Here is a 22,559-nt window from a genome sequence, read left to right as displayed (position 1 = left end):
CAATGGCTGGTTTTTGGAGTTACTCACCAGGCCTTTCTTCTGAGGTACCTGCACATAGATTTGAACCTCCAACCTTTAGGTTAGCAGCCAAGCATGCTATATACCTGACGGGTTAAAGACCACTACTGCACCCTTTCTCAAAGCATCATTCATTCTATAAACACCAAACAATATTTTAATACATTCCTAAAGTTATAGGATTTCCTCTGTGATCTAATCCCTGTTTTGTCATAATGGACCTTAGTCAAAATTCTAGATAAGTAATATAAATACCTGTGAATTCTCTGCACAAGATCTATCAATTCCCAATAGCACAAATTATGAAGAGGCTCAAAAAATGTCTAGAGATACTTAGAATGCCTCTCTTTAGAAGCCATGTGGGGCTCAAACTTTCCCATCCAGTGGATCTTCAGCTAATGTCACTGCCCAGTGGCAACTGGAAAGTAGTTCTAAGAATCTAGCTTAATAACAGTGTACTGACTACATACTGATGGGCCCATAAAATGATGGGCCCATAAATGCTGGACAATATAAGCGTTTCATTTTCTATTTAGAAAATAATTTTTCCTTTAATACAATCCAAATTTTCTAAACCTAATTATTTTTGGCAAGGCATACAAACAAAGAACTCCTTTTTTCCTCTCTTCCTATCTAAAGATTAAATAACCACCTCATAAGCTATTCCACGTGTGGGATGGCAGCCACGGAAAATCAAATCCAGTTCATCTCACAACTGCTCCAACAGAGGTCACAGCTCAAAGCCTAGGTGGCTGCTACCAGGATAAATATTTTCAGTAACATTTTTCAATAACATTTAAACTCCCTGACAAGACATTTACAAAAATGCAAATGGGGCAGAAAGTGAGAAACTGGAGGAAAAGATTTATGCCTCAAATTTCCCCTTGGGATCTTCATTGTACTTTCTCCTCTCCTGCTGCAAAACAGCAAAATTGGTAGTTCTCATGTGAGAATAAGAGTATCATAAACAGGAAACCTGAATTTAAAGCTTTAAGACAAAAAAAAAAAAAATCTAGCTTTCAGAAATTTTAAAACTAAGATTTCAAGTAATCATTATTTAAGGAATGTCACCAATCCTGAATGACCAAATGGAAACTGCCTCTTCCTTCTCCCCCCAAAATGGCTGCCAAGTCTGGCCTGAAGCAGACTCCAGCCTCTACACGAAGGCAGCACCACGTCCTTGGGACAAGCCTAAGAAGCCAGGTTTTCATTAGAGCTGATCCTGGGATCATTCTAGAACATGACTGACTACACAGGCACCCCACCAAACATACTCAACAGACTGCACTAAAATAGCAGTAAGACCATTCTTAGGGCCAGAAGCAAGGTCTCCTAGTGCCCCAGACTGAGAACAACCCAGCCAGCCAAGTCTCCTGGGGTCTGGATCTGCACCTTGAGCTCAGTTATACAGAGTACAGCTACTCCTCCCTCTCCACCAGTGTTAGACATTTCCTGGAAAATGTATTAGCCCAAGCAAAATACATAAAGACAAGGTATACAAGCTGATCTGGCACCTGGCCTGAAGCTTCCGCACAGTCTCTTCATCTTGTCGGGCCTGTTTCTCATCTTCAAGAGCCTCCTGCAGCTTTAGGTACATGTCTTCCAGCTCTTGTACTCGCTGCAAATACTGTTCTAGTTCCGAGGATTTTTGGGCAACCTGTTCTTCCATCTGCTGTCTGATCTGGTGACATAAAAGGGTCGTGTTTAAAAGCAGGTTAACTTTTTCTTCAAGGAAAGCCTCCCACTCCACCTCTACCATGAAGTACTGTCCACAGTCCACAGGTATACCCCATCAGGGGCACAGGTCCCCATCATTCAATCCCTGAACTAAAGATAGAGGCGATGAGAACACTATGCCCTATACCAACATTAAAAGAGCTCCTGGAAAACAAACCACAACCCAAATGCTGTTTCCTTGCCCTGGTATATTTTTCATCTCTTCCATTCCACATTTTAAGAATCAAGTCAAGTGATCTGATAGAGCCTGGTGAGACTCTCAAGACTGTGGCCTCTACTTACCCTTCAGGTCTGGAATTGAACTCACTCTCATGGCTTCCAGACAAATAAGAGACAGGCACAAAGAGTGAACATTTACATGAGGTATATACACTCCTCAGAACAATCAGTCATGGGAGAACAGAAGGGCAGTATTTGCACAGGGAGATAGCTCAGGGGGCAGGAATACACAGGAAAGAAGGACACAGGGAAGAGAGCTGTTACAGTGTGGGGAATTGCAGTCAATGTCATGAAACAAAATGTATAGGAACTGCTGTATGGAAAATGAATTTGCTCTGTAAAATTTCACCCAAATCACACACACACACACACACACACACACAAAGAATCAAGTCAAGGAGGGTAGATGGACCCCTGAAACTATTACCATGAGATAATCATTAAACATTAAACCAAAAGTATTCTCCAAAATGGTCTTAAAACCACACATCAGTTTAGCTTAACTAGTAAAGAATGCCTGCTTGGAGCACTGTGATCTCTTAAGAACTATGTACATGGGATCAAATTGACAACAGCAACTTGAAAGATTAGATAGGAACCTCGAGGCAATGAGTTCTGTTAATGAGGAACAACTTAGAAAAGGGGGGTGAGAATGGTTGTGAAGCCTAGGAAACCCTACAGGGCAGTTCTACTCTCACATAGGGTCACTATGAGTCAGAATCAACTCCACAGAACATAACTACAGTAACAGGCACAGGGACATCCAATTTAAATGTCGAAATGTCTTGATTTCTTTCTTCCCACTTACAGAAGGCAGGTCATTATCTAAGAGAATTAAGAGGAAATAAGAGTTTCCATTTCCTCATGGCAGAACAGTAAGTGTCACAAGAATACTCATAGTGGCCAAGAGCAACAGATCAGAATTATACGTTCTCACGATTTTCAGAAGCCCCACTTTGCTCACTACAAAGGAGAAATGCCTGCTATTCCCATAGCTTTTTGTTATCCAAAAAGAATACTTCTAAGAATGAAAAGGGATGCTAATAACAATTAGACCAGGATGACAGGAATTGTCCCAGGCAAACCAGGACATATAGTCACCCTAACCACAGAATTTATCACCCCATTCAATAAATTTCTATTTAGGAGCTTGGAAGAAAGGTGGATGTCATTTTATCTCTGTATTCTTGGCACAGTATCTAGCATACAGAGTATATTTGATACATGGATAGTAAATGAACGAACGAACACATAACTTCCCCCAATCTCCTACTGCAATAAGTAGCAGAGCCAAGTGGATGAGACAGCCTCTCCTCCAGCCATGCAGCCCTCCCCCTTTCCAGTGACCCAAGCTGGCTCAGTGCACTAAGGCAGTAGCTTCCCCAGCCGCGTGGCACTCACATGCTTCTCCCGCTCCAGCTCCGTGCTGAACCTGGCCTGTAGTTCCACTTGAGTCTCCAGGCGTTTCTTTTCTTCTTCTGCTGCACGAGATGCTGCTTCTTCCAGTTTCTACCCAATCAAAAACCCACCACAGAAAAGCAGGAATTGTTACAGTGGAAGTGCATTCAGAAAGAGAAGTCACATACAGGAAAAGCCAAGCATTCTTAGCATTCAAAAAGATAGAATAAAAACTTTTACATCAATTGGAATTCCAATCCAACAATTTTCCCTTGTCCGCATACAAAGCAAATTAGGTAAATGAATGACTTTGATAAGTCTGAATAACACTTTGCAAAAAAAAAAAAAAAGTTACACAGTCATTGAGTTAAATTTACTTGCAAATGCATGCTTGAGGATTAAGATGTATTTCTCCGGCTTTTTCTATACAGTATTATCATCATACACATTATTCCTTAAAATTTTATCAGAGCTTGACTTTGGAACTTCAGAATGGAGGCATGAAGAGCCCTGCACACTTTCCCCACGTTGTTGTTGTTGTTAGACAACGTCAAGTCACTTTCGATTCACAGTGATCCTCTGTACAACAGAACAAAACACTGCCCGGTTCTGCGCTGTCCACACAATCCTTGCTATGCTCCAGCCCATTGTTGCAGCCAGTGTCAATTCATCTTCGAAGTGACAGCTTTGCTCTAACCACTTCAAAGGGGTCTTTTACAACAGATTTACCCAACGTAATACATCATGTGACTTCTTGACTGCTGTTTCCATGGGTGTTGATTATTGATCCAAGTAAAATGAAATCCTTGACAAGTTTAATCTTTTCTCCATTCATAGTGATATTGCTTATTGGTCCAGTTGTATTTCTGTGCTCTTTATATTGAGGTGTAATCCATACTGAAGGCTGTAGTCTTTCATCTTCATCAGTAAGTGCTCCAAGTTCTCCTCACTTTCAGCAAGCAAGGCAGTGTCATCTGCATCCTACAGGCTGTTAATAAGTCTTCCTCCAATCCTAATACCACATTCTTCTTCATAGAAGTCCAGCCTCTCAGACTATTTGCTCAGCTTAGAGATCAAACAAGAAAGGTGAAAGGATAAAACCCTAATGTACGCCTTTCCTGATTTCAAACCATGAAGTGTCCCCTTGTTCTGTTCAAACGAATGCTTCTTGATCTATGTACAGGTTCCACATGAGCACAATTAAATGTTCTGAAATTCTCATTCTTCCCAGTGTTATCCATTATTTATTATGATCCACACAGTTGAATGCCTTTGCATAGTCAATATAATACAAGTAAACATCTTTCTGGCAGTCTTTGCTTTCAGCCAAGATCCATCTGACATTAGCAATGATATTCCATGTCCTCTTCCGAATCCAGCTTGAATATGTGGCAGTTCTCTGTTGATGTACTGCTGCGAACATTTTAAAATTACCTTCAGTAAAATTCTACTTGTATGTGATATCAATGATATTGTTCAATAATATCCACATTTTCTTGGATCACCTTTCTTTAGAATGGGCACAAATATGAATTTCTTCCAGTCAGTTGGCCAGGTAGTTATCTTCCAAATTTCTTGGCATAAATGAGTGCCTCTAGCACAATATCCATTTGTTGAAACGTCTCAGTGGGCTGGGTATTCCACGAACCCCTGGAGCCTTGTTTTTTGCCAATTCTTTCAGTGTAGCTGGGACCTCTCTTCCTTCAATACCATCAGTTCTTCATCATATACTACATGCTGAAATGGAGGGACACTGACCAATTCTTCTGGTACAGTGACTCTGCATTCCTCCCACCGTATCTTGATGCTTCCAGCACCATTCAATATCCTTGCCCATAGAATCCTTCAATATTGCAACTTGAGGCTTGATTTCTTAAGTTCTTTCTGCTTGAGACATAACAAACATGTTTTTCCCTTTTGATTTTCTAACTCCAGGTCTTTGTACATTTACTTTGTCTTCTCAAGTCACCCCTTGAAACTTCTGTTAAGCTCTTTTATTTCATCATTTCTTCCATTCACTTTAGCTCCTCTCCATTGAAAAGCAAGTTTCAGAGACTTTTCTGGCATCCACTTTGGTCTTTTCTTTCTTTCCTGTGTTTTTAATGACCTTTTGCTTTCCTTATGTATGATGTCTTTGATCTCATCCACAACTCGTGGGATCTTTGGATATTGGTGTTCAATGCATCAAATGTATTCTTTAGATGGCCTCTAAATTCAGGTGTGATATACTTAAGGTTGTATTTTGACTTTCATGTACTTCTTTTCATTTTCTTCAGCTTCAACTTAAATTTGCATATGAGCAATTGATGCCTCTGTTCCACCATTGGCCTCTGGCCTTGTTCTGATTGGTAATATTGAGCTTTCTCATTGTCTCTCTCCACAAATGTAATTGATTTAATTCTATCTGGTGCAGTTCACATGTATAGTCACCATTTATGTTGATGAAAAAAGATATTTGCAATGAATAATTCATTGGTCTTGGCAAAATTCTATCATGCAATCTCCAGCATTATTTCCATCACCAAAGCAATATTTTCCAACTACTGATGCTTCTTTGTTTCCAACTTTCACATTCCAACCACCATTAACTATCAATTCATCTTGATTGCATGTTTTGGTCACTTTCAGACTGCAGAAGTTGGTAAGGATCTTCAGTTTCTTCATTTTCCACTTTAGTGATTGGTCTATAAATTTGAATATAGTAGTATTAACTGGTCTTCCTTGTAGGTGTATGGATATTATCCATTACTAACAGCACTATACTTCAGGATAGATCTTGAAATTTTCTTTTTGATGATGAATGTGACATCATTTCTCTTCAATTTGTCAATTCTTTATGCATTATATCAATTCTTTGTGTATTTCATTTTTGACAACTTCCAATTTTCCAAAATTCATACTTCATACATTCCACGTTCTGATTATTAATGGCTTTTTTTTTGTATTGAGTCATGCCACATCAGCAAATGAGAGTTCTGAAAGCTTTACTCCACCCATGTTATTAAGATCACCTCTACTCTGAGGAGGCAGCTCTTCCCCGTCGTATTTTGAGTTTCTTACAACTTGAGGGGCTCATCATCCAGTAGTATATATCAGACAGTGTTCCACTGTATTCATAAGGTTTTCAGTAGTCAGTTTTACCAGAAGTGACAATATATCCTTTTTCCTAGTCTGTCTTAGGCTGTAGCTCCCTGAAACCTGTCCACCATGGGTGACCCTGCTGGTATTTGAAATACTGGTGGCATACTTTTGAGCATTACAGCAACATACAAGTCATAGCAGTCTGACAAACTGACAGATGAGTGGTGGTACTTTGCCCATAACCAGTGAAAATTATTATTTTTAAAAATTAAAATCTATGGAAATATTTCTGAAAGCATATAGCAAATAGAAAGATATTAATTTAACAAAATCTACTAAATCTCAGTTAAATAGAGTCTGTTGCACCCTCTACCCACCATCAAGCTATATCTTTGAACATCAAATAGTAAATGTAAAAGCCACTATTCTACTATTAAGGGTCTTCAAGGTAATGATGAATGAAGATAGAAAATAAGGGGAAAAAAATTAAAAAGCAATAGATGCTTCCCAGGTCACCAAAAATGGCATTGATATCCTCAGGGGAATGATTTTTTTCTGTCTTTCTCTGACAAAATTCAACAGTGTTCATTGTTGTCATAGTGCCTAAGGCATTTGACTGCTAACTAGAAGGCTGGTGGTTCAAACCCACCAGCCACTCCTTGGAAGGAAGATTGGGCAATCTACCCACCTCAGAAACCCAAGGAGGGATCGCTATGAGTTGGATCCGACTCGATGGCAGTCAGTTTGGTTTAGTCAATGAAATGTTTGCTGCTCTGAGACCCTAATACTTTGAGGGCTGGCACAGCCAAGGTGTCTCAACTCAGTGGTCTGAATATACTTTCTGAGAAAACAGTTCATCAAAAACATCTCTCAAAACATAGTGCCTAAGGCACTTGACTGCTCACCAGAAGGCTGGCGGTTCAAACCCACCAGCCACTCCTCGGAAGGAAGGTTGGGCAATCCTACTTCCGTAGTGATACTGCCTCGGAAACCCAAGGAGGGGTCGCTATGAGTCGGGGCTGACTCGATGGCAAACAACAACAACAACAACAACAGTCTTGGCAAAACCAAAGTTTATAAATAAGGTCACTGAGGCTTCTGCAATGAAATGGAGAGCTGCTCCCTCCCTGAACCCTATGTCCCCCAGCCCAGTGCCTAATCCCACCTTCCTCACGGTCTCCAGCTCCTGCTGCTTGTTTTCATTGGCAGCCTGGAGCGCCTTCATTTGTCGCTCCAGCTCCTCTTGCTCAGCCAGCAGCTTCTTCCGAAGTTCTTTCCGACGCTGGCGGGCCTCTTTGTGTGGGAGGGGGCTGCCAAGCGTCAACAGATGAATAGCAGAATGAATGGCTGTAAAAGGGAAGGAGAAAAAAAAGAAAATACTCTTTACTCTCTAGTCTAACATGTGAATGGCACAGGGGAAGAAAACCTCTTTCAAGTCAGAAGATCTGGTGTGGACACTGATTCTGCCTCTGAGGGTGCTGTGACATTTAGCAGTCATATAACCACTTGCAGCATCAGTTTCCTCATCTCTAAAATGAGGGAGATAATTTGTAAAGTCCCTTGCAGCTCCCAAATTTCCTAACTGATATTTAGGCTTAAGATGATACTGATCTGGGAACTTACAACAATACTTCCAACTCCCTTCTCTATACTTCTCAAAAAGCCAAATAAGAATAACACAGACTCATGGCTGAGACTAAAAGTTCCTGAGACCTGGTTTGCTACCTCCTGTGTTTAATCTGTCCCTCATCTGTGCCTTATGAAACCATTTCCCTCTACATGCCTTTTCATAAATGATAACAGTAGTTACCATTTATTGCATATGGACTAATATGCCCATTATCTAATTTTTACATGAAATAAGATTTTTCCTAAATTGTTTTAATTATTTACATTTAATTCTTGAACAGCTAATACTTTCACATTATTCAAACTGCGAAAGCACTAAAAACATATAGGAAAAGTTTCCCTCTTCTTTCTATTCCCCAAACACTGGGTTCCCCTCCCTGTAGCAACTATGCTAACAGATTTTTTTTTTTTTTTTTTTGCTTTCTATGACCTTTATTCTCGAGAAAAGGAAGGGCTATAAACTTGAAAGGTGTTAAAATACAAAATAGAACCAATATAAATTGACTGTTGTTGTTGTTATGTGCCGTTGAGTCAGACCCGACTCATAGCGACTCTTCCTTGGGTTTCCGAGGCAGTATCACTACAGAAGCAGATTGCCCAACCTTCCTTCCAAGGAGTGGGTGGTGGGTTTGAACCACCAGTCTTCTGGTTAGCAATCAAGTGCCTTAGGCACTACGCTACCAGAGCTCCTATAAATTGACTAAGTATAATATAAATTTAATATAAAAATACCAAAACATTTCAGCAGGCTAAGATGACAGCCTTATCATTCTCAGAAAAAAAAAAAAGATCTGTCCTATTTGCATGAAAGTTAAGATAAAATATATATTCTTAATATAAATAACAATTAAAATGACACATAATTATTCTTAGTTTTAAATATTTTGGCTTTTAAAAACAACAAAATAAGTCTACAATTTTAATTCCACCAGCAATTAATTTGGTATATCCATGAATGCCACATTAATTCTAAATTATGCCTTTATTAGGATGTGGTAAACAAGTGCAACCAGAGAAACATCTGTTAAAGAACACATTGGCACATACCAATTAGTTTATAAGTCTGTACAAGCAAAAGTAAAATTATTTCTGGTAGTGCATTGGTTAAAGTATTCTGCTGTGAACCAAAATGCTGGCAGTTCAAACCCACCAGCTGCTCCACAGAAGAAAGATGAGGCAGTCTGCTACCATAAAGATTTATATATGCTAATGTTTTTTTTATGCATCTTTCCTAAAATATTTACAACCATCTACAAATATATATATATATATCGCCTCACATTCTTTTAACACAAGTAGTGGCATAACTGTGATATAGTGGTTAAAGCATTCAGCTGCTAACCAAAAGCACAGTGGTTTAAGCCCACCAGCTGCTCCGCAGGAGAAAGATTGAGGCAGTCTGCTTCCTTAAAGATTTATAGGCTTGGAAACCCTGTGGAACTGTTCTACTCTGTCCTACAGAGTCAATATGAGTCGGAATCAACTTGATGATAGTGAATTTTAGTGGCATAACACATTCTTCTGGCCTTTGCTTTTTTTCGTTTACGTTATCTCAGAGAGTTTTCCTTAACAATACATAAAGAGCCTCCCCGTTATTCTTCTATTGCATAGTACTCCACTGGGTAGCTACACCGTAATTCATTCAACCATTTCCCAATTAATGGACATTTAGGTTGTTTGCAATTCTTACTATGACAGACATTGCTGTAATGATTTATGTCATTTTGAAAACGTGCAAGTGTATCTGTTATTATCTAATGTTTAATACTCACGATAATCCTGAGAGGTAGGTATTATTATCATCCGCATTTCAAAGAAGAGGTAATTAAGCACCTATAGAATTATTAACTCAACTCAAGTGATCCAGGAAAGAGGATTCAAACACAGGGGTACTTGCCTCAAACTCTTAAACCTTTACACACACAAAAAAAAATGACCACAATTTTCAATAGAACATAATTTTACCTATGTTCAAGAGTATAATAATATTCAGAATCCACTTTCATGATTTGAAAAAAAAAAAAAAAACTCATTCTTTACAATTTTGGAACAACGCAATACTTTGGTTTGAAAGCTATCAATTTAAAAGTTTATAATATTAAGACAATTATTTGAAACCAGTGATTTCTTGTGGAAGTAATGGATCTTTAAAATGACTTCACATATTTAAAATCTATTGTATTTCACTTTGTTTCTTATCCAAAACTCAAGATGACCACTTTAAAATTCTTCATAGTCCTCAAAGGGGAAATTCTATACTTTTTAAATAGTAAGAGTGAAGAAAACCTAAAATCTCCAGTTTATAATTTACCATCAAGTTTATTATTAAAATGATATTGACAAAAAGTTTGTTAACTCATCTTAATTCATTTTTCTTTCAACTATTATGTAACACACAGAAATACAGACAATGAAGAAAGAGTGCCTTAGCCTCTTTAAGGAGATTCAAAAATAGGGAGACCTCTCATGTTAAATCATGGGAAATCATAAAACTACCTTACCTTGAATCCATTCCTGTTTCTTCTTCTTATCTGAGGCACTGATTTCAAAGGATTTATCAAAACATTTTATGAGAAAAAGACATTTCTTTCCATCTTTGTCAGGCAAGGACTAAAACAAAAAGCAAATTTCGTGATTTAATACTAAATTTTTACATATTTAATTTAATTTACATTATTTGTATTAATTATTTATACCAATCTGGCTAAAACTCAATGTCAATGAAAAATAGCAATCAATGCTTATTACTGATTTACAAATACTATCCCCTAGGCAACATTACTTATGATCCATGACTACATTACATCTGGACTGAAAGACCTATAAACAACTAACTATACACATCTGGCCACTCTTATACCAGAGCAGTCCCTTGAGGGGCCCTAGAAGGTACACCCATGGAATTGTTACAAAAGGTATTGGCTTTTAAGCCAGGGTGACTCCCACACCTGCCTAATGTAGCTCTCCTCTTGTTGCACCTGGGCAGTTGTTGCTGGCAAGTTGTGGTTCTGTCCTACATTTTTATGGGTAGACTGGTATGGCCTATGGTAGTCTTGTGAGTCTGCACATTTTGTTGAATCTAAGAAGACCATTTAGTGGTCTCTAGTCATTAATATATCTATACCACTCCATTCATCAAAATGCACTATGGTGAGATCCTAAATATCTTAAATGTTCTTTGATAGAAACAAGCAGGGTGATAGTTCACACATAAACTAAAAACTGAAAAGTTTATGATCTTGAGGACTTCACTTCTTTACAGAATTAGTAATTATGAATAAAGTATCTTGAAAGTCACTCAAAGTATTCAAAGGTAATGCTTACATCTTCTTCTGTTTCATTTATTATTCTCAAAATGTCCCAGATTTTCTGGTATATTCATGATTTCAAATTTGTCTTTATAAACGGTTGGGTTTTTTAATTCATTTCTATTTTAAGACTCTATTTAATAAACAATTCATTAAATATACAAATAAATGACTGTCGATCTCTATACTTTGTGAGTAAAAGAGAGAAGATAAAGTCATATTAAAATAAAATAAAAAAAACTCAAGGCCATCAAGTCCAACTCATAGCGACCCCCCTTTGGGTTTCCAAGGGTAAATCTTTACTGAAGTAGACTGCCCAGTCTTCCTTCTGTGGAGTAGCTGGTGGGTTTGAACTGCCAACTTCTGGTCAGCAGTCAAATGCCTTAAGCACTACACCACCAGAGCTTAGAAAAACAAATTCTGTCTACATCACAAATATGGCTACTGTATGCCTATATTGTTTGGAAAATGGCTGTTGTATTCCTATATTGGTTTAGAAATGTAAAATTATAGGATTATTTTAAAGCTCTAAGGTCTAGGAAAAGGAGCCCTGATTGTGTAGCAGTTAAGTTCTCAATTGCTAACCAGAAGACCAGCAGTTTGAATCCACCAGCTGCTCTGCAGGATGAAGATGTGGTAGTCAGCTTCTGTAAAGACTACAGGTTTGGACACCCCATGGGGCAGTTCTACACTGCCCTGTAGGTTTGCTATGAGAATAGACTCCATGGCAATGGGTTTGGAGGGTCAAGAATGTAGATGAGAAACTACTTCAGCAGCAGGGGGCAGCACCAGGTCAATCATGCAGAGAGTAAGAGCTTTACCTCCACCCAGCAATTTTCATCCAAGAGAATATCTCCTTTCTTATCTTTCAGATCTTCACTCACATAATAAGAGATTATGTTGGGTTTCAGCACAAACCAGCGTTCAGTCCAGTTTTTCCGTCTATGGCCTTTTTTCATCACATAACCCTATAAAAGATGAAATCTGATATAAATGCTTATTTTATTTATAAGAGCTTTATTTATGCTTCTATTTATAAGACAGTATTGCCTGCTCTATGATCTGATATGTGGTTCTGAGAATATCCTTTGTGGATTATGAACCTTTTGAGACTCTATGAAGGTCAAGTTAAAATTCATGCAAACACATGCAGACAAAAGTTTGCATAGAATTTCAGACATTCCAGAGACCTTCCTCCCCACCAAAGTGCTCTAAGATCATATATTAAGAACCCCTGATATTAAAAGTATTGTTTTTTATGTCTATCTTTTAGCAATACCTAGTAAATTATTTGTAGATAAAATTAAGTATCTGGGATTTGTTTCAAAATACAGAAGTAGGTGGGGGGTCAATGGGGTAGGATTAATCAATCACGTGTTAGTGGTTGTTCGGGCTGGGTGATGCATTTATGGAAGTTCATTTTATTATTCTGTCTATTCTCTCTACTTTTGTGTATGCTCAAAATTCTCCATATAAAAAAAAAATTTGTAAAACACCACAAAACCCTAACAGTGATTCTCAGTAAATTAAAATCTTAATCAATGAAAATACTCAGAGGTGTCAACTTGTCCAAGTATTAACTTTTCAACCAAATATTTGAGGCTTTACACCTTATAGCACCAATTTACCTTTCTACCTGAACTCTCACTGTTTTGGAAGATGAATTCCGTGCCAGATGAGCAAAAGAACACTACATACTGGCTTCTAAGTGTGACTTCTAAACTCACACTCACTAGCCCTGTGCTTCCTTCCCACATTTCAGCCTCAAAGATGCATAATTTAAAATTTTACTTCAGGAAAATTATACATTATAGTAAGCAAAATCCTATAGATTATTCAAGAATAACTGAAATTTTTAACATTAAATCCACAGATGCTGATAAGACGATGGTAAAGAATCACATATCATTAAATATATATTAACTTGTCTATAAGTTTGATTTAATTACCATATTGAATTCTAACTAGATTACTTGTTTAGTTTCCTAATAACTGTTCATTTAGCAAAAGCTATCCATACTGCAATTCATCTGTAGTCATATTTTCTGCCTCTCTAATAGGTCTAGAAGTCCCCTTAAGACTGAAACCATGTCTCCTACCACTTTGTATCACCAGCAATCTATACAAAGTAAGCCTCAATAACTGTATATTGATGGTTTTCATTAAGAAGAAAAGAGCAAAGACAAAAACACCACCTACTGAGTAAAGAAAGGAGCAAAGCAAGAAATCCCAAATAGGAGTTATTATTCCATATAATAATATAAGAAGATTGAAAGATGCATCAAAAAGATATAAAGTCTATTTACCATATGTTAAGCTTCCCATATGGATATCTGATACAATGTTGGGCAATGAGAAACTAAAAACAATAGTCTAATAAGACTATTTGCTATTATGTAGCAACTTTTCTATATAAAAGTATTTTTCTTCCCACAGGAGGGTATTCTTTTTGGTTTTATAAAAATAATATGTAATCATGTATAAAATCCAATAATACAGAGAGGAATAAAGGTGAAAATAAAACCACCAAAATCCCACAGTGCAGAGGCAACCACCATTGTCATTTTGGTGACCATCTTTCCAGACAGCTGTACAGACACATCACATTACATGACAGCGATTACTAGATACCTACCAACCAGCAACCTGATTTGTTCACTGAGCAATAATATCATGGAATCCTTCCAGATCAATGCATATGGGTATTAAATGTGACCTGAAGATACTCTAAAAAGTTTGGAAATGTGATTTTTAAACAGTTTTTCAAAATAGGAACTTCCGATTCTTAACTGAACTTCAAAACCTGCGGTAATTCTTTAAAACAATGCCTAATACAAGACTAGGAAAATAAGAGACTTTATTCCTGCTCTAAATCTACGTAAGAGCATAAGTGACTTATAATCATCTTTATGTTGAAAATTTTATTTATTTCAAACATGTAAGATTCTAAAGACGAAGAAAAATACAGTGTTAGAGGGCTCTTACCTGTTTCAATACATCTAGTATAAGCTCACTAAAGACTTCATTAATTGCCATAGATACCGTCTGCTGATCCATGTCTTTGCTAAATTGTCCATTTCCAATAAGTTTAATAAGTTCCCAGGCTGAAAGCCCTTCTTTATTGCCATCAAAGTTGATTTTATAATGCTCAAAGTGTTCTTGCTGCCAACCTCCTCCCATAACTTCTGTAAGTTTCTTAAGCAGGTATTCAATCTACATAAAAAATAAAAAAATATTATTTCCTAGTTTGAAATAACTTTTCTACCACAGGTATGTTTCTATTGTTTGCACTGATATGACCAATTTAGGTAAAATTCTTTTCTGTAAAAATTCTTTTACAGTTCCAAAAGTGTATATCTTTAAAGAATCATGGTACTATGGGGAGAAGGAGCTCTGGTAGCCTAGTGCCTAAGGCACTTGACCGCTAACCAGAAGGCTGATGGTTCAAACCCACCAGCCACTCCTCAGAAAGAAGGTTGGACAATCTACTTCCGTAGTGATACCGCCTCAAAACCCAAGGAGGGGTCACTATGAGTCGGGTCTGACTCGACGGCACCTAACTACAACAACATGGGGAGAAGGATATGACGGAAATGCCACTGGTTCTATACTAGCCTAGGGTAAGTAAAGGAACAAAAAAATCAATAACCCTCTAGTAGTATAGTATATTTGTATACAAAACTAAGGCAAATTTTACATACATCACCACACATAAACTAATTAATCTGATCTGATTACATGTCTGTTGTGTAAATATTTTCATCTCTCATTACATTAACCTTACTGAACTAACATAAAAGCACCAAATTAAATAAGTATCTCAAATTAGTACAAACTAGTCCTCAAATTGGCCATGTAGATCAGTTGTCTGAAATTTACACTGCTTTCTCCAATTAGAACACTGAGGATGTTATAAACGATGGTTGAATTCACAACCTGTGCTGGAAAAGCTTATTAAGTCCTGAAATATCACACTTTTGTGTAGAAAAATAGAAAATGCTGCTATTGAAATGCAGGCATACCTCAGCACATTCAGTTCCAAACCACCGCAATAAAGTGAATATTACAAAAAGGGAGTCACACGAATTTTCTGGTTTCCCTGTATATACAAAAGTTATGCTTACACTATACTGTAGTCTATTAAGTGTGTAACAGCATTATGAAAAAGTTTTAAATATTGTGGGAATTACCAAAATGTGACACAGAGACATGAAGTGAGCATATGTTGTTGGAAAAATGGCTCCGACAGACTTGGGCAAAGCAGAGTTGCCATAAACCTTCACTTTGTAAAAAAAGGCAGTATCTACGAAACTCAGTAAAGTGAAGCACAGGAAAATGAGGTATGCCAGCAGCACCAATTAGAAAAACAGTAAGTAAGGCAGTAATACTGAATGAGAAATTGGTGTATCTTATCTTCTAGAAAGTCTGAATATTCTATAAAAACCAAAACCAAACCCACTGCATCAAGTTGATTCTGACTCATAGCGACCCTATAGGACAGAACGGCCACATGGGGTTTCTGATGCTGTAAACTTTATAGAAGCAGACTGTCTCATCTTTCTCCCATGAAGCAACTGGTGGGTTCGAACTGCCAATCTTTTGGTTAACAGATGAATGCTTTGACAACTATGCCACCCGAGCTCCTCTGATAACAGAATATCCTACAGTGCTCTCAAACTCAGTATGTCCAAATATTGCATGACTTCACTTATATAAAAGGACAAGAAAAGCAGATGCATAGAAAACATTTATTAGTGACTACCAGGGGCGGGAAAAGACCTCTGGTGGTGCAGTGGTTAAAACATTCAGCTGCTAACCAAACAGTCGGCAAGTCAAGCCCATCAGCTTCTCCATGAAGGAAAGATGAGGTGAGGCAGTCGACTTCTACAAAGATTTATAGCCTTGGAAACTCTATAGGCAGCTCTACTCTGCCCTATAGGGTCGCTATGAATCAGAATCTACAGGATGGCAATGGGTTTAGGGACAGGAGGAAGGGGAAAAAGGAGGTTAATGGTGATGGAAAAACTACCCCGATTAACAGTAGGGTTGTAGAGCTGATTGTTGTAATTGGTCTCAGTAAACTGTACACCTGTAAAAAATTGAATTGACAAAAGTTGTATGATAGATATATTTAAAATGACAAAAAAAAAAAAAAAAGGAGCTACTGGAGCTGCTTATGTACAACCAAACACCTAATGGGATTTGGCTCCTTGGTTTGGAAGTTTAGGGACACAGCTCCACGGGACAGCCCAGTTAATTGTCCTAATAATGCTTTTAGTGCTTCTGTTCTGTCTCCTAGGTCACTGCATAGTGCTTGGGGTCTTAAAAGTTTGCAAGCAACCAACCAAGATACAATAATTGGTCTCTATTTACCTGGAGCAAAAGAGGAAGAAGGAGAGTCAGGAATAGGAAGAGAATACGGAATATGTGGCTGACGGCCTCCATGAACAACTGCCTCTTTTGCTATGAGACTAGAACTACAGAATGCCCAGCTACCCTTGACTGAACATTTTGATCAAAGACTGCACAGAAGAATCTTATCAAGAGGTGGGAAAATGTAGAACAGAATTTTAAATTGTCACAGACACTAGACTTTCTGGAGCCATGGAGGGCAGATGAACCCCGGAAACTACTGATATGAGATAATCTTTAAATCTTAAGCCAAAAATATCCCCTTAAAGTTTCTTAAAAACAACCAACAGTTTAGCTCAATTAGTAAAAAATGGTCTGCCTTGAGCATTATATGCTCTCTTAAGAATTCTTCATGGGATCAAATTAACAGCAGCAACTTGAAAGATTAGATAGGAACTGTGATAGTTGGAGATTTGTGTCAACTTGGCTGGACCACAATTTGTGTGGTTTAAGCAATTGTGATGTTGGTTGTTCCAAAGACAGGATCAGACGTATATGTTTTGAGCAGCCAATCCGTTGAAAGGGAGTTTCCCTAGGGGTATGGCCTGCTTCCAGAATACTTATGGACATCCTGGGAAAAGAGACACTCTTCTGTGGATCGGGATTCTGCCTACAACTATCCATGAGCGAACAATGCACCATTCGGCCTGGAGATCTTGGATTTGTCATTCGTTGGAGTCAACAGCCAGGATACTGCCGGCCACCCTTGAGCTCCTCAGCCCCAGCAGCTGTGTGAGTTGGGAAAAGCCTCCAGCTTGACATTTGATCCAAGAACTTGGGACTTGCCAGCTTCTGTAAGTGTGTGAACCATTTTCCTAAGATAAATTTCTCTTCATATATATATATACGTTTTACTGGTTTTGTTTCTCTAGAGAACCCAGTTTAACACAGGAACCTTAGGGGGCAGTGAGATAATGTTAATGAGGGAGGAACAACTCAGAAAAGGAGGGTGAGAATGGTTGCACAACTCAAACAATGTAATCAATGCCACCAATTTGCAACTGCAAATTGGTGTATGTTTTGCTGTGTATATTCTCAACAACAAAATAAATAAAACTTAAAGAAAATAAACATAGACAAAAATTCAAGTTAAAAAAAAAAAAAAAAAAGGCCAGGCTGACTGGTCTGAAAGAGACAGAATTCTTGGGACTACTACCCTAACATAACCTTCTAACTTGAAACTCAAGACACTCCCTCCCAGAGGCCACCTATCAGCCAAGTAATAAACCAAACCAAACTCACTGCTGTTGAGTCATTCCCAACTCACAGCGAACTCTCCTTGGGTTTCCGAGGCAGTATCTCTATGGAATAGATTGCCCAATCTTCCTTCTGAGGAGTGGCTGGTGGGTTGGAACTGCCAGCCTTCTGGTTAACAGTCAAGTGTCTTAGGCACTACGCTACCAGAACTCCTAAACTTTCACCTGAAGCACAATAAAATGCTTATAAATAAATAAATAAAGGAATCCCAAGTACTTCCAGTGTCTGGGGCATAGCAGGTACTCCATCAATGTTATTTCCCTTCTGCATTAAGTGGAATATTATTAAAAAGGATATATTAAATGGCAAAGTGAAAAAGAGATTTATCTATGATTTCAACTGCATAAACATTATGTAAATATTTGACAGATATTAGAAGAAAACACAGGAGAAGCAGTTTAATTAATTATGAAGAGATTGTGGATTCTTTTTTTTAGCATTTCCATTAATTTGGCTAGAATGTTGTTTGTGAAATAACATTTTAACAATAGGAAAAACATCTTTGCAACAAGGTATATTCACAAAATACAACAAGTTCAAAAACTATCAAACGTTCTATTGATTTAATTCTCTACAACAAAGACAATATTATACTCCAACACTAGCACATGATAGATATTCAACAAAGGATGACTTTCTTTTCTCTTGACAGAGATGTAGCTTTAGTTCCACTCTTAAGAGTTTCAGATATTATTAGTTTGTTGTATATTTGGGGGGCAGGGGGGGAGTGGAGATCTTAAATAGAAATAACAAGGATAGACAGTGGAAGAGAGAAAACAGGTATTATTAGAAAGAGAGAAAAGGGAAAAGACTGAAGTCAAGAAGAGATAGGAGACAAGAAAAAAAGAATCAAAAAGGTGAATAATTGCCTGGGATAAAATAACAGTGGCATCAATGCTCACAGAAGTTCAATATCCCTAAGGCAGCAAAAAGAAGGACCTGGGCTGCCTGATCACAACTTGGGGTTAAAGCAATACAGGCACAACTAGAAGTTGCAGCAGCAAAGCCAAAGGAGGCATGCGTATACGGCCATGTGCATGCACAGGGTGACTAACGGGGCATGACAAGATAGTACAGCTGACTATTTGTACTACAAGTCAAGAAACCCGCCTTAGCTCTTCCTTACCAGCACTGTGAATAAAGCTATGCTTCTCACACTCAGAGTCACTCTGAGCTTCAGCTTCCTCTTGCATGCTGGATGATCTTTTACAGTATTTATAACTCAGGAAGTGCCTGTGAGTAGCACAGTCAGTTATAGAGGCACCTTCCCAGTCATCCTGAACCTGCCCGAAGGTGCCCTCCCAAGCCCTTCTGAAGCCGTCATCAGCTCATCAACACCAGCTTCTGCTCAGCATCACCAGGGACTTGCCAGACAATTAGCTTTATTTGCTGTTGACTTTAAACACAATCATATACTTACCATAATCAAATAACTCAAGGACCTTTGATTCACTACATGGTCCAAGGAGAGACAAACATTTCCATTCTCTTCTATTCAATTACACTAAATAATAAATCACGTGCTGCCGTGTTAGTGGCCTACATCAATTCTAAGAGCTCATTCAGTTTCAGGAAGCAGCTTACTTCCTCCTTCCAGGCAAGTTTCACCAAAAATAACAAAGAATAAACTTTCAAGCTGCATATGATTTTTGAGGCCTCCAGCTCTAAAATTTGTTTTGTTAAAAGTTCCTTTCCCTGTCATTAAAAAGGGCATTTATTGGCTTAACAACAATTCAGGTTTTATTTCATTGAGGGTCTCTTAAAATTATCTCAGGTTTGATTTTTAATCACGTCATGGCAATTCTTCCTAATAAGTTCCCAGCAGACACACCCAGTTTTGTTCTTGGCTAAGTGGGAAATGAATACTAATGTAAAAACTATACTTTACAGACACACATTTCCAGGAATATCATTTGACAAAAATTATGGAACTATCTCAAATGGGGAAAACTGTTGTTTTATTTTTTTAGTTCTGTGTGGTATAAACACCTTAATTTTGTCATGTAAGTCACTTAAATTTTCAACAAGTGCTACTTTATCCATAAATCTTATAGCTAACACTTAATGAGCACTTACTAAGGGCTGGGACTCTTCTCATGTAATCTTTACAACACCACGAGGTATACTGGCATTAGCCCTATTTTACAGTTGAGGAAACTGAAGTATAAACAAATTAATGTTGTCAACTTGGCTGGGCCTGGTTGAGTGGCTGGGCAGCTGGATGTAGTTAGTCCCCAGGGTGAGACTGGCAGTCAGTTCCATGGTGGAATCTACTGGAGCAGCTGAGCAGCTGCTTTAGGGATGTGGCTGCTTCCAGTATCTAAGCAGCAGCTTTGAGGAAGGTCTCCAGCTTTTTGGCACGCTTGAACCCTGCATGTAGCCAAGTCATTGTTCAACACCCTGCCATGCACTGGCAATCTTGGGACTTCTTCTGGACTTGAATTAGTGGCCTGCCATGTTGTTTGGTAACATTGGGACTGTGCCTTTTTACTTGTCAACCTTGGGCTTGTCAACCTCAGCAGCCAACAGCTGAGTGAAGAAAAGCCTCTAGCTTCAGTGGGCCGGGAGCAGGAGCCAGAGCGAAAGCCCAAGGTTAAGGGGCTTTCACCCAGCCCCTAGAGCCTAGAACTTTGAACTCAGACTCAAAGCCTCCAAAACTGTAAGACAGTAAACTCCCGTTTGTTCAAGCATCCAATTTGTGGTATTTCTGTTACAGCTGCACTGTTGTTGTTGTTGTTGTTGTTGTTGTTATGTGCCCTCGAGTCAAACCCGACTCATAGCGACCCCCCTTGAGTTTCCGAGGCAGTATCACTACGGAAGTAGGATTGCCCAGTCTTCCTTCCAAGGAGTGGCTGGTGGGTTTGAACCGCCAGCCGTCTGGTTAGCAGGCAAATGTCTTAGCCACTATGCTACCAGAGCTCCACTAGGTAACCAAAACAATGTTGCCATGTAAGTCACTTAAATATTCCACAAGTGCTACCTTCTCCATAAACATAATGTTGCTGTTGTTGTTGTTATGTGCCATCGAGTTGGACCCGACTCATAGCGATCCCTCCTTGGGTTTCCACCACCAGCCTTCTGGTTAGCAGTCAAGCACTTAGGCAGTATGCTACCAGAGCTCCCATAAATATAATAGCTAACACTTAATGAGTACTTACTAAGGGCTGGGACTCTCCTCATTTAATCTTTACAGCACTAGGAGGTATACTGGCATTAGCCCTATTTTACAATTGAGAAACTAAAGTACAAATTAATTGTCCAAGGTCACACAACTAGTAAAGAGTGATGAGCCAAATTCAAATCAAGGAAATATGACTGCAGGGTAAATGTTAACCAGAGATGGGCAAATTACAGCCCACCAGCTAAATCTGGCCCACTGTCTGTTTTTAAGATCAGTTTTTAAATTTTTAAATGGTTGCCCAAAAATTCTATTTCATGGCCATTGAAAACTATATGAAATTCCTATTTTAACATCCATAAATAAAAGTTTTATTGAAACACAGTTACATATTGTCTGTGACTTCTTTTATGCAACAAGCAAAGAGGAGTAGCTGCAGCAGACAACTTATGGCCTGCAAAGCCACAAAGCCTCAAATATTTACTATCAGGCCCTTTTACTGAAAAAGTTTAAGGTTCCGCTCTTAACCACTACAATATGCTATCTCTCTTAAAAAGTCTTCCTTGATCCATGTCACCTCCGCAAAGCTGGAATAAATCTTTCCCTTTTCTGTATTCACATGGCGTTTGCATCTCTCTTACAGCAGGTAATCTATTTTGTTATGAATTACACTCAATTATTTTTCTCCTCCAGCAGAGTAATCGTTTTCATGTCTGTTTTCCCCTTGATGCCTGACTTAGTCAACAAATTCTTGCTGGGTTTAAATAAAATATTGTAGTGTGAACTTTTAAACAGGTATCTTTCTCCTAACATGAACATGAATCAGGAAATCAGAGACTGGACTCAATATTGACAGGATGGATAAAAATGGCCTCCTTTACCCACTATTGGTAATAAAGGTATATGAATTAGTATAGCCTTTTTGAAAAGTGAGTTTGCCTTGTTCATCAAACACCTGGATAGTATGCATTTCTTAGGACTAAGAATTCCACTGCTGGAAATGTATCCTAAGAAAATAAGCAGACTAGGGTGCAAAATACATATGTAACAGTAGCTGTAGGGAGTTAACACACTAAGTGCATGTTATGTGTTAGGCACTGAACTAACAAACAACCTCATAACTCTTACAGTAAGCACTATTATTAGCCCTATTTTATAAACATGAAAATTAAGACTGTGCAGGGGACATCAAGCTCAATTGGCATAACATACTATACAAAACATTGTTCCACCTCCTACTTTGGCGAGTAGTGATTGGGATTTTAAAAGCTAGCAAGCTGCCATCTAGATGCAACTATGGGTCTCTCCTCGTCCAGAGCAAACAAGAATGAAGAAAACCAAAATTCATGGAAACAATTAGTCCTAGCGACTGGTACACCATC

General features: G+C 38.3%; 1 protein-coding gene across 1 annotated transcript in view; it reads right to left on the bottom strand.

Annotated features, from left to right (window-relative positions):
• Positions 1-22,559, bottom strand: part of SWAP70 (switching B cell complex subunit SWAP70) — an 88,284-nt gene that overhangs the window by 9,023 nt on the left and 56,702 nt on the right. Inside the window, exons 4-9 of the mRNA XM_007955063.2 lie at positions 14,376-14,603; positions 12,212-12,358; positions 10,584-10,692; positions 7,619-7,800; positions 3,376-3,483; positions 1,533-1,699 (exon numbers count right to left, since the gene is read on the bottom strand). Of these exons, the coding sequence (XP_007953254.1) occupies positions 1,533-1,699; positions 3,376-3,483; positions 7,619-7,800; positions 10,584-10,692; positions 12,212-12,358; positions 14,376-14,603 (941 nt within the window). The remainder of the gene's footprint in view (positions 1-1,532; positions 1,700-3,375; positions 3,484-7,618; positions 7,801-10,583; positions 10,693-12,211; positions 12,359-14,375; positions 14,604-22,559) is intronic.

Source organism: Orycteropus afer, unplaced genomic scaffold (assembly GCF_000298275.1).
Source record: "Orycteropus afer afer isolate SDZICR_OR568_19922 unplaced genomic scaffold, OryAfe1.0 scaffold00014, whole genome shotgun sequence".
NCBI classification, from domain to species: domain Eukaryota; kingdom Metazoa; phylum Chordata; class Mammalia; order Tubulidentata; family Orycteropodidae; genus Orycteropus; species Orycteropus afer.
The sequence above is the reverse complement of the archived record's forward strand: the minus strand, read 5'-3'. Positions and strand labels throughout refer to the sequence as shown.